The sequence below is a fragment of the Labrus mixtus genome, chromosome 16 (assembly GCF_963584025.1).
Source record: "Labrus mixtus chromosome 16, fLabMix1.1, whole genome shotgun sequence".
Taxonomy (NCBI): Eukaryota; Metazoa; Chordata; class Actinopteri; order Labriformes; family Labridae; genus Labrus; species Labrus mixtus.
In genome coordinates, this window is record NC_083627.1 from 13,438,604 (window position 1) to 13,452,228 (window position 13,625).

Genomic DNA, 13,625 nt, shown 5'->3' on the forward strand with positions numbered 1-13,625 from the left:
TGAGTTATAAACTGCAGGAGATGAATGCCCCTCATCGATGTCTAAATAAATCAGAACAAGGTCAGAGAAGCTCGTGAATCAAAGCTCATTTCAGCCGAGTCTCAGATGAAGAAATGAACGGCCTCAGTGCAGAAGATGAAATATGGCTGTCTCTACATGGAAGGGGTTTCTCTGGACAGCAGTCTGCAGAGTTTCTATACGAGAGCCACTTTTCTAATTCTCCCTCCTCATCTCATTCATAGTATGATAGCAGCCAAACAGTTTCTCTCCATTAGGCTCATTGAATTCAGTCTCCAGGACTTTTCTACAGCCTCCACCCACTGATGCTGATACCCTGTAAAGTCTCAGCCCGGTGAAGCTCACTGAAGAAGTCGGCTTTCATGTTTCCGGTTTGTGAAGTGTCAGGAAACCTGAATGCATCAAGAGAGCAAGAGTCCAGGGCCGCTACGCATTAATGTCATGTCATTTTAAGTCAAAGGAATCTTCCTCCAGCATACATATAAAGATCTGAAGGAGATAACTGTTCAGGGAAATGTCCTTCTGACTGTTTAAAGGTTTAAATCACTGCTGCAAAGGGTTAGAAGTTTATTTGGTAACGTCCTAATTTGCCCAAAACGTCCTCCTTCAAAGTGTTTTTTATTCACCAGCTTTCTGCATCTCTGAGAACTTTACAGACAGCCTCATCCTTCAGCAGCCGCCGTCTGGCTGGTATGACTTGCAGCTCATTTTGTGCTTATTGAATGATTAGATAATTGGGTGTCCTCATGCTCACGTGGCGTGTTCTGAGCTTCTGGTGAGAATCATTTACCGTCCTCGGCACCCTCGCATCCTGTAGACTTGCCAATCTATGTACACATTACCCGGTGTAAATATGCAGCTGATATGAGGACGCCATAAACAAAGTGATTCCATGTAGTTTTGTGACATTGAATTAAGCAGTGAGTATAGTAGGTTATTCTTCTTTTCTCTAGTCCAGGGATGTCAGACATACGGCCCGCTGTAATACGTATTTTCCCCGAATTGTATTAAAACCTGTAAACCATGTAAAATGAGCAACGTAAAGGTTGATATCATGATACGAATATTAATTAAACGGGGCACTTTGAATTATCTTCTCAGCAGGGAGTAAAAAGACAAGTGGCCGAGCGCACGAGCTGCTCCTGCATTACGCTGGTAATACATCACATCAGCAAACAGGCTGAACACCTGAGAGAGGTGACACAGAATGCAGGTTTTCAAGAGAGATCGAAGGAGCGATATTTCTTTAGTCTTATTTGCTCACAAGTTGCCAGAATTTGATCAAAGCTACGGGACTCAACCACTGCACTGTGCGCGCATCATGACGGTCTTCAGTTCTGTCCACACTTCGTACCAGTTTCTCCTGTCTTGACTGATATAAAACAAAAGTTTTGGCTGATAATAACAAAGCTTCCTATGGAGTGAGCCACAAAGAGCAGCTCGTGCAAATAAAAAAAACAATCATCTCCGCCATGCGTAAAGGCCCAGACCGTCTCCACACATCCAGACTAAGTGTAGGTTGTGGACACCGGCGTTGAGCCTGATGCATCTCCCGACTAGTTTTACCTCTGGTTATTATAAAAACAGTAAATTAAAATGAATAATAACTGATTTTAATTACAGACGGTTCATTTTTAGGTCACCCAGAGGTGAACGTGTTGTGTTGATCACCTAAAAGTTTCAGTGCGACATCACTTCTAAATGCAGTAGCCTGCTGTTGCGACTTTATCACCAGCTTTCACCAGACTGTAAAAATATAACTATTACTGAACATTTCATCCTTATCCAAATACGATATCACCCACAGGCTGCCTGATCATACAGAGGTCCGCTGGTTTAACCGTGGAGCAGTGCTAAAATGCTTCCTCGAATTGCGCACGGAGATGGCACAGATTCATGACGCATAAAAAGTCAGTGACAGAGTTAGATCACGATAGTGCGGACACGTAGAAGAACGGACGTAGAAGAACGGACTGCCAGACTCATATGAAAAGTCGTTTAACTGACCTACTTAGTTGAAAAACGTGCACTCCACACGGAGCTGATCAGACGTCAGTGCACAAAGCTGAAGGAGAAATTCAAGTCTTTTGGTTTGGAAACATGTTATCATTTTTTAATGCCTCATACTAAAATACCTGAAGATGATTTCGGCCTTTGCATCAAAGACACTCTGTTTGTTTGTGACAACTTACTCATGAGAGCAGGTTTTATCTGTAATGAACCTTAACGAGTGCAGGACATCTTCGGACACGGGACAACTACACAGCTGTCAGCGAGTTCTTGTTGGCAATACTTTCACAGGTACATGGATCACACTGCAATCAACACCGAGGTGTGTGTGTGTGTGTGTGTTAAAGTGAGACAGAAGAGAAGTAAAAGGAGAGAAAAAGATAGTGATGTTCTTTAAAGAGCGCTCTCACAAAACGGAAAAAAGAGAACTAACACCAAAAAGTGTCACACAGGTCTGCACCTACAGTAAATCCACAGGATGGGGGTGTGTGTGTGTGTGTGTGTGTGTGTGTGTGTGTGTGTTACGGAGTCAGTCGCTGTGGATTTAACTGCTCATTCTGACTACTTTTCTCCAAACTCTTAAAATAAGAGGCTTAAAATAAAAAAATCGTTCACAACTTTTTGGAGATTAATTCCCCCTGTGATCATCGAGTCCATCTTCTTTGTTTTTAAAATATTAAAGTATGAAATCAAGCATTGTAGCTTAGGATGTTCTCGCTCCTGTAGATCGTTTGCTCTGGTCTGAATCATCAACCTGTTTGTTCCATTTCTGCATAACTGCCTCCAGTTTGGTCTGTGTTCACACGGGGACATTTACAAGAGGAGCTAAATGTGTGATGAGCGAAGAAACTGCTCTCTGATTGGTCAGAATTTCTTGTGTTAAAAGTCCCTGAAGTAAACAAAGACTAGCTGCCTCCTGATTGGCTGTGGCTGCTCCAAAGACTCTTTACAGTTTCTAATTGGACAGGCGAGGACACGGACTGATGTCGGCTCTGCTCATCAGTTTTTATATTGTTTGTATTTATCACTGAAGGTAAACGAGACAGTTTCAAAATAATATGTTATTGACAGTTCATGAGAAGGACCACGTTAATCCTCCAGATCCAGGACCTGCTCATCCACCCGAACTGTTTCAGAAGCTCCATCAAGTCTGCCTGTGGTCTTTAACAGGTGTTCAGTGATGATGAGCAGAAAGCCCACGGTGGTTACTTCCTGCAGGTCGGATGGAGGTCGCTGCATGTTCTTACTACAAACTAAAAGTGGAGTGAGACCCCCCTTTTGAGGCGGTCTATGTACGGTTGTTTGGTCCACAGCAGGGTTTGATATATACAGCTTTCACATCTGCACAAAGGAACCACACTAACTTGGCATAACAGGCAGACACTACATTTAAGCCACATTGTGAGCCTGCATCAATACAAATATGAGTGACAAGATTCACCAACCAGACTAGCGAGGGTGTCGTTAGCGGTGTCGTCGGCTAATCGTGCACTTCCCTAGCATTAATTAGTGGTTACCAACTGTCTTCTTTTCAGTCAACAAACAGAGCAGTGTTCATTTCCATTTCCATGCAGCTGGCTTCACACTGTAACCCTGCTCTTTGTCTCCCCATCAGTCTCCCTGCATCTTTTCATTCCTCTGATCTAAACGAGGTTGTCACTGTGTCAAATAGAAGCTGATGGAGCTTCAGCGCCGCCTCGCCTGCATTACTGAGCAGCCAACCATCCCCCCCCCCACCCCACACGCTCTCTCCCTCAGATCTCACTAAATCAACATCTTGTCTCCTCTGTGGCCTTCGCAGCGCTCTGCACACACGATTTATCGGTTAATCATTCATCTTTATTTGTGGCTCAGCAGGCTGACATCACATTGAGTTGCTGTTTGTAAATGCTGATGTGTCCCTGTTCTTCACCTGGAGCCTGTTGAAGGTCAGGAGCTTGTCAGGAGCTTTGTCTGTCTGCTCAGGGTTTACAAGTTTACGGTCCCTAAATCAGCTTTTATTAACACGATATAAAAAAGGTGTTTGTGTTCCTTTAGAGGAGAAATAACAACAGAAACAAACACTAGCTGTATATTCGCAGCTACTGAAGTTGTGTTGCTAGAAAAGTGTCGCCTGTAAAACCGTTGTTATCCTTTGCTACAGCGGGTTTACCGTGCGCTCTTCTCTGATCCTGTACGACAAGTTTCCCCCACTTTTTTGACACGCACACAATTTTAAACATTTTCAACTTTACAGCTCAAGACGACGAGTCGAAGCAGCCAATCAAATATATTAGACCCTGCCTCTCGCCCCAATGACCGCCGGGATCAGCTCCAGACCCACACGACCCTGAACAGGAAAAGCGGTATAGATGATGTCCCTGAGCAACCGTCAAAGACATCGGACTAAAACATGTATTCTTTCATATTAAAACATGTGATAGTTAATAGTCTAGAGAAGCTGCCGAGTGAAGTTTGTGAAATGTGGAGTGTAATCCAGCATCTTTGAAGGACATTTTCATGAGCATCATTTTAGCGCCCGCAGTCTGACTGACGCCTCGCTCTCCCACATTAAGACTGCACAGCCGACGAGAAAGCAACCTGATTATAAACACAGGAATGTAAATCAGAGCTCGTAACAAAGAGGAGAGAAACCACGGCAAAGCAAAACTACCTCTGGATAAATATCGGTTAGAAAAGTACACAAGTCATTCTCTGCATAGTTGTGGGGAAAGTCTGGTCGTGGAATTGTGGGACTCAATTAAAAGTTAAACGTTTTGGGACTTTATTTCCTTTTACTTTCAAACGGACACTTTGTGAAGCAAAACTGTGATTTCCTTTTGACCCGCCTGCCGTGCCTCTTCCGACACCGCTTTCTTACTTTGGTGGAACCGAGTTAAGAATTAGACGTCACTCTTAAACACACGCACTGCTCCTGCAATCGGGGGAATTTTATCAGACCTGGACCCCTGAGACATTTGACATTGCGGAGCAGCATTCTTTTTCACTGACAAATAAAGATTATTTTAAAATGTACACGTAAATGTGCGCTAACATTAGCACAACAATGCAGAGCACAGGTGACTGCAGTTTGAGGAAAGGAAAATTTTTTTCCGTTGCTTGTGCTTCATGGTGCTTAATTATTGTGCGTTCTAATTGACTAACTTCACGCGAGAGCGAGTGGAGGGGGGTTGGAGGTGTGTCTCTGGTGGAGAGCGGAGGCTTCAGTATGGCGGAGGTGTCGCCAAACAGAAGTTTGTTTTGGTTTAATGCTGGTGCTCCATGGCGACATCTACTGGATCTAAAAGTCGCACATCCGTCCTTTAAGTTACCATCGTCGTTTTCACAGTTTGTGAGCTATGGGATACTCCTGATTTTCCCCCAGGGGATGAATCAAGTATCTATCTATCGATCCATCTAATTATGACAGGAGCAAGAAGGAAGTCAGGGGATGGGAATAAAAGAGCGAGAAAGTCTTTCAGGGCGGCGGGCGGCGGAGGGAAATGGAGGATCAAACACACCCAATCTTTACCCAGAAGTCCAGAGTTTAATCCCATGTGAAACTAAGTCACTGTTAATATTGAGTGTATATTTAAGTGACATCATAAAAAAAAACTACAAATCAATATTTAGCTTCTGTGGAGTCGTGTATTGGATTTAGATTATGTTGTCAGAAAAACATCTGAACTTTCACCATCAACACCTCAGTTTGATTTGCTTAGACATTTGAGGTTCAGGAATGTAAGAACACACACGCATACCTGTGCCAATTATGTGCACAGGTGAGTAGACTTTAGCAACAAGCCGGCGATGTGATGTATGTCAGAGCAACGGCACCGAGACAGCTACAAACAGCACGTCGTCTTTGAGACCGATCAGTGAACCGTGCCCTGGAAATGTCTGGATTCCAATCAGGTAAGATCACAAATCAGGATATTCTGAAAGAGTGAAATAATGAAGACGGGGCTCGGTGTGTTTTTAGAAGACTGTAATGTTACACCTGCGAGTCCACACCTGCCCGCCTGCCGCTCGGCTGCCAAAAAGGTGCCCTGAGATGTAACACTGAAGGAAACTGAGACTTTAAAAACCTGGAAAAGAGCAACGCATAGCGAACATTTTGAAATCTTCCTGCAGGTTCTTGTTTGAGCAACGAAGCAGAAAGAGCCTGAAAGAAATGAGTGACGTACGATGACCGGAGTCCTGCAGTCAGTCGGTGATGTAACTGCTGTTAAGAAATATGCTTTAAAGGTCACATATTCTCCTACTCACAGAAGTCTCAGAGCTCCCCGAAACATGTGTGTGAAGTCTCTTGTTCTAAATCCACTCTGATCCTATATTTGATCAAGCCTTTAAAACTTGAGGACTTGTTAAACTGGTCACCACTGGACTCCTTTCTAACCGCTGAGAATTCAAACTTATGACAGCTGCACGTTTCTATAAGGAGAAACTCGTAGCTACCTTTCACGTTTCGATTTGAGCAGAGTTTTCCTTTAAGAAATGAGCCGGAGAGGCTGCCAGCTTTGTGAGTAAGAGAGCTGTAAGTACTTGGCCTGCAGAGACAAGCGCGCAGGAAAGCAGACGTACACAACAACACCGTCAGACGTACAAGCAGCCGGATCTGCAGACTGACAGCCATGAAGTCAGGAAGGCAGCTGTTAAAAGTCTGATCAGCAGCAGAAGGAACAGGCCTGTGAGGCGATAACTGTGGTATTCAGCAAGTGTGGGCACGGAGCGGACCGTCAGCTATGAGCGAGGAACAGCCGAGTGAGAAAAGGTGAAGCTGAGAGACGGGACAGAAGAAGGAGAGAGGTGGAGAGATGGTGCTGAGACACAGCTCAAAATCAACTCAGAGAAGTTAAGGAATAAAGGGACAGCAGGAAACATGATGACATTCATTATGATTCACATCTATTAAAAAAACGTTCTCTACTTTTATCGAATGAGTGCTGTCGATTATACTCCTCATACTCAGAGGGAGTCCATGTGTCTGCATGGTGGAAGAAGGGCGCACTCACACGAGGGCCAGTTACCCCCGTACCGTGCTGAAGCTAGATTCCCCCGCTGGCCTGCACTCACACTGCTGCAGGACTAACCGGGTCTGAGCACGGTTACCTCCTGTTCATAACGTCGTAACACAACAGATGCATGACTTTACGTGATCAACAAGCGAGCGGAAGCTTACAAGACAGGCGGACTTCCTTAAAAAAAAAAAAAAAAAAAGGGACGTGCTGTTGTAACTTTTACCTCAAGTGTTTCTGTGTTGCAGTGACATCGTCTTTATGCGTCTTTTAAAGTTTTGGAGCTCACTGAACTGTTCCTAAAATACTCTGTTGCTTAAACGTAAGATGATCCTTTTGCAAACCGATGTTTAGACGAACCACAATCACAAGTTAATAACATTTTTTTTTTCTTAAATCGATTTCATCATCATGTCGCCTCAGCCGTGCCAGACATATGAGCTTATTCTGTTTACCGAGTTAAATAAATGTCTACATGTTGTGATCGATAACTTCATACATGATTTAATAAGAAGGGGAGAAAGAGAGACGAAAAATAAATCAAAGCGTGGCCAAAGAGCGTAATCACAGGAAGTAACACAATAATAAAAAAGTCTTCAAAGAGAGCGAGAGAGAGAGAGCTGATGAAAAAACGAAGCTGGAGGGGATGATGATGGGCTTTTGATGGAAGTGTGTGTGTGTGTGTGTGTGTGTGTGTGTGTGTTTTTATAAGACAAGTGAAAAAGGTGACGGTGAAGTGAGGTGGAGTCATATTAAAAAACTTAAAGTGTTTCATCATTGGTTGGCTCCTCTCTCCTCCATCTGTCCTGTTTAGCCTTCGGCTAGTCGGAGTTATTTGGAGAAGTAGCAGGTGACTCTCACACACACAAACTCACACTGACCTTATACAGTTATCTACATTATCTAGACAGGTTTCGTCAGTCATGTTGGTTTGACTGACAGTTTTTCTAACACTAATTATATTTTTATTAACTAAACTATGTGTCTCTAGTCCGCCTACAAATCCCCCAATGATGAGAAGTCCATCCTCTCCGTCTTCTGCCTGCTCCACTTTTCAGAAAATGTGTGCTCAAACAGGCCGTTTGGAGATTTTCCCTTCATGACATCACAAAGGGCAGTAGCCCCTCCCCCAGGATGGTGACACTCCCACAGCTAGGTGTTTGTTCTGCCCTCTGAGTCTGCCTTCTCACCGTAAACAATAGGACATGGAGCGAGAAAGCCCGAGACACCCAAGTCCTTCCAGAGAGGGGGCGTGGTCAGACTCAGCTCATTTACATTTAAAGGTACAGACACAGAAACAGCCTGTTCAAATCAAATACAGGATCAGATTGGATTTAGAACAAGAAACTTCACACATGTCTTTGGGAGCTCTGAGACTTCTTGTGAAGAGGAGAATATATGACCTTTAGAGCTTTAACTTTATGACAATCTGCTGTTCTTCATGTTTTACACGATAACATGAGCAACAACGGCACTTCTGTTTCTGCCATTTGACTATTTGTGCATTGTAACCTGTGGGTTATGTTTTCCTTATAATAGTTTCCGTACTCCTGCAGCTGCTTAGCACGAACATTTTCCCACTTTAGGCTAACTAAAGGTAAATCACCTCTCACCGTCTGAATATGTGCAGGAGGGACACAGACTTTAAGGAGACGATAAGCTCTGTTGACTGTGCTGAGAGTGCACAAGGGACGTCACTGCTCAAGATTATATTTTATCACACATTGATCGCCAAAATAACCATTGATGTATTTATTTCTGTCGCTCTAAAGCGGTCAGTTCCTCTTCATGAATAACTCTTTGGTACAAACCATAGAAGAATATTTAAATTTGTTTGAGGAAAAGACATTTGTTTCCGCCTTAGCTGAACATTTTCTCAATTTTCTGCCACTTTGGCCAAATGGCGAGTCGTCCTGCCAGAGCGAGCATCATGAAACGCCACGAGATCTTTGAAAAACATAACCAACTGTTACCATGTCGGCCGCAGACGGGCCGTGGGGGCATTCTTCCCCGTCTCCTCTGGTGACAGCTTCCAACGCTGAGATTCAACTCCATCCTCTGACTTTTCATTACATCACTCTTTACTTAATTTTAAACTAATATGAATAATTATAAATGTTTTATATTTCTCTCTCTTTATTTTGCACAGATACACGAACGACAGAGTAACAGAAGTTTAATCCATGTTTCATTTCCTGCATCTGCTGTTTTGGTTATTTAAGACTTTATTAAAATCCAAACTTTCAATCTACCACAAAATCAAAGCTGAGTAAAAACTGTTTGGATTGAATTTCCGAACATGCGATTAAAACGTGATTAATCGTGATATGAGTTACAGCATTTAATTATGAATGTGTATGTGTTCGTTTAAAAGCCGTGTTGGATTATTGTAAACACCTTAAAAAACTTTCAGACTTTGATCGTCGATATAAATCAAGTCAAACATTGAGAGTGTCGTTTGCAGAACGCGTTTGCAGAACGTAGCTTTGGCTTCTGTTTGTTAAAGTAAACACACATTAAGAATATTCTTTAACGGTTCAGCTTCACACAGAGTGACAGATAAAAGGAGGAAACAGAAGAAGACGGGCTGTAAGTAGCAATCATGCAACGCCAGAGAGGCAATAACGAGTCCCAAAAAGGACTTTTATGGACGTCTTGGCTGCAATTATCTCTGAGTTTTGGATCAGATCCCTTTGGACTTGCTGAAGATCTCCTCCCTCTATCTTTCTCTCGACTCTCTCTCTCCCTGCCTCTTTCTCTCCCTTTCTCCCTCCCTCCCTCGTCCTCACTCTCCCTCTCTCTCTCCTCCCTCCCTCTCCCTCTCTCTCATTCTCCCTCCCTCTCCCTCCACCTCTCTCTCTCTCTCATTTTCCCCCTCCCTCCCTCCCCGCTCTGTTTTCACTCGTCTGGTGCAGCGAGTGCAAACTCTAGCACTCGATCTGAAACATCTGTCTTACTGTAAGTTTTCTACAGAGAAACAGCTGACATCAGAAAAGTGTCACTCAAACCCCCACGCTTTGAGACACCACAAACATCCGTACATAAAGGGAGAGAAGGGGGGGTGTTCGTAGGATTGTTTTTCTTTATGGAAGAAACATTGAAATATTCCAATCATCAGGCTTCAGCGTTTGAACTTTAAATCTCACAACTGATCAACTTAAAACATCAGAAGATTTAAGATTCCGGTGACCTCTTATAAAATAATGCACAGCCACACGATATTACATGTGGCTTTAGAATGATTCACTTGTGGTCACGCGATAACGGAGATCTGATGAAAACAAAGAATTTCCCTGAGATCAGCGTATTCTTAGTATTTGAGTTGTGCATTCTCAGCAGCTGAATTTAGTCGTCTCTCGCTTTGAAGACCGCCATGCCCTGAACCCGAGTGATTTATATGACACTGTAATTCATCCCTGTATCAACATAAATCTAAATTAATTTGAACTGTTCCTGTGTGAGTTTGCAAGCGAACGCATCTCATGTCGTTGCATTTTCCTTTTTTTTTAAACCAGATGTCTTCAGAGACTCTCGAGTGATTCTGAAGCATCTGCTATACAAGAAGCAGACGTAGCGTCCATATTTAATGTCTTAAACATGCATGAACAGCAGGGGGCGACTCCACCATTTAAAAAGAAGTTGATTTTTAATAATCAGCAGATTTTTATTTTGCTCCCATTAGTTCAAAAAGATTATTTTATAAACTGGTCTGGTTAAACAGACAACTACGGTTGTAACAGTAAGGTATTCTGAGTTACTTTGTGATTGAGAAATCCTTAGGGACGCACTCACACTAGGCAAAGTTGATCCGTACTGTGCTTAAGCATGAATGCCCCCCCTCTCCATTCCCCCGCTGGCCTGCACTCACACTGCTCCAGGACTAACCGGGCCTGAGCACGGTTACCTCTGATACGTAAGGTCGTAATACAACACATGCGTGACTTTACGTGATTAGTTTACAAGCTGGTCAAGTCCACACATCGGAGAACAACTCAGAGGACATGACAGCTACTTTACTGAGTTTGTGGCGTTTTTTGAGTCATTTTAGTCCGATACAGGCATACGATCCAGGATTTCTCAAATAATGGCGGCAGGGATCAATAATACTTCATGTCCACATTGTGTACCCGTGCTTGTGCTCGTCTAAGAGCAGCTGTGACAGGCTGAAGCATGCCTCTTTGAACCGTGCCAGGATAAAGTAAGTGTACGGAGTACACTCACTAGTCAAACAAACTCGACTTTGATGGTCAAACGTGCTTGGGCATGGTTCAGATTGTCGAGTGTGAGTTCGCCCTGCAGCATGTCCCTCTGTCAAAGTCTTCAGTAGTAAATGTCAAGATTCAGGTTCATATTCAAACTGATCAACACTAAACGCATCGAGGCCCCTAACTGAGACCTTCGTTTGTCTAAATGTGCAGCAACACAGCGTTACCAAAGGGACCGGGCCTAACATTGGGATGAGCTTCTATTAGAAGTTTTACGGTATGTTTATGTTCGCAGTCCGTTAATTTTCCCAGGGAGTCGTTACTCAAGTTTAATGCTACTCAAGTTTAATGCTACCGCACTCCAACGATAGTTAACCCTTTAAAGATATCACACTTTGTCATTGGATGAAACTTCAGGAGGGATTAAAATGACCCCCGGGACGTAAGAATGAAATTAGTCTACAGTCGGCTACGAGCAGAAAAAAACTCCTCACAATGAAGTGAAATCTCTAAATCACTACGAGCCTTTTTTAGTGCAAAAGGAAAGAGAGAAAAATCATCATAATCATTTAGAGGATCCAGTCTGTAATTATGGGGAAAAATCTGAAAATCTTTATTTGAAGTGAGGAGAGCGTTAACGTTGGGATGACAGTGTGAAGTTAGAATCTTATTTAGGAACAGAGACAAGAGGAGACGAGTCAACGAAGGTAAATCTAATAACACTGAAACAAGAAGGAGCGGGGAGAAGTTTCTCCAGAATCAACGGGATGAGGCAGATTGAGACGCACTAATAGGAAGATTTAGAGAGACGTGATTTATTCCATTGTGACAGTTTTAAGAGCAGAAGCTGTAATTTGGGTTTGAGACGGCGGCTAAACGTCTGCCAGGACTCCCATCTGCACCATCATTAACACCATTCCTCCTTTTTGAGGCTTCCAAACACAACGGCACTCACACAAAGCGACACGTCACACATTCACGAGCTGCAAAGGAACGCCATCAGGTTCTTTGTCAACAACATACAGCAGAGTAAACATCCCCGTTGATGCTCAAAGGTTTTCACGACATGTTTATTGAATTCTGATTGGTTTGGCAGCCGACAGAAACACAAATACAGATATGATATGAATATGATGAGCACCAAACATGAGAGGCTTTTCAGCGCACACAGAAGAAAAACTTTTCAAAAGAAACATTAATGGATACATCATCGACATAAATTTCTCCGACACATGTAAGTGCAGCTCAGCAGCAGACGGACACACGGTGAAGAAAAAGGCTTACCTGTGTTGTTTCCATGTGTCCTGTTATTTCCTGCGGTGTGTGATTATGCACCTCAGCGTACACCGCTTCAATCACGTTCACAATAATGATAATAGGTTTGTTTACAACTTTCAGCTCTGGATTCATTTCCTGATTGTTGCAGGCTCTCGTTTAAATTCTCCATTTTTTTCAGCACTGCTTCATTTCCTCTTTCCAACAATTTTTTTCATCATCGAGGCTCCATGATAACCACTCTGTAAGGGCTGGAATAAAACACTCTGGAGGCCTTCTTCCATCTTCAACCAGCGAGGACAGGAATTATTAAACGTTACAAAATGGTTTCCAAAAAGGACAGCGAGAGGTGGAGAACCGGCCTTTGATTTACGAGGTGAATCCAAATCCTTCCCTGGTGAATGCAGCCGTTTGTGAGGCCTCTTCAGCTCCTACTTACCTCGTTGTGACACCATTGTGCTCGTCCTCAATCAAAAGCTCGGTTTGAAAAGGTCAGGGTTTTAAAATGATATCTTCGTATGTCGCTGTCAGAGCAGCCTTTTTTAAACTTTGAGTCGTGAGCAGCTCTTCTTCTTCTTTGTCATTCTTGTAACTTGACGCTCTGGACTGGCAGGTTGTCTTCCTGATAATCTCCTCGAAATAACATCTTCCTCATCTTCTGACAGAGAGTATCCAGACACTCAGAGACTTGTACCAGACGTCTGAGTGCTTCTGTTCACCTGGTTTGCCTCCTGTCTGCCTGCGGTGGATCTTACCTTCTGAGATCTCGTTGTTCTCCAGGGTGACTTCGCCGTCTGGTGCCCTCTGAGACTGAACCATCTCCACGCCTGATCGCTGAGCTGGAAGGGGAGAAACACACGATTTGACAATCTACATTTATAAAAGATTGGGCCGGAAAGGAGAGGAGAAAGAAAAACAAGTCGGCCTGGATTTAAATCAAACCAGAGAAGAGAGAGGGCAAAGCAGAATCCTGCTGAATCCCGGGATTACAATCGACCAGAAAAGCAACAAAAACTAACGTAAGTAAGAAAAGAAGCCAAGAGGAAAACAACATCAAAACCTTATTAACTCTGATCAATTATGCACAGTGTGATTAAAGTCTAGCTCCTGGTGAGCCTGA

General features: G+C 43.3%; 1 protein-coding gene across 5 annotated transcripts in view; it reads right to left on the bottom strand.

Annotated features, from left to right (window-relative positions):
• Window positions 1-13,625, bottom strand: part of col14a1b (collagen, type XIV, alpha 1b) — a 112,760-nt gene that overhangs the window by 76,057 nt on the left and 23,078 nt on the right. For 4 of the 5 annotated variants that reach the window (XM_061059219.1, XM_061059218.1, XM_061059220.1 and 1 more), the window contains exon 5: window positions 13,261-13,344. The exons of the other annotated variant lie outside the window; for it this stretch is intronic. In XM_061059219.1, the coding sequence (XP_060915202.1) occupies window positions 13,261-13,344 (84 nt within the window). The remainder of the gene's footprint in view (window positions 1-13,260; window positions 13,345-13,625) is intronic. 5 annotated transcript variants of the gene reach the window in all.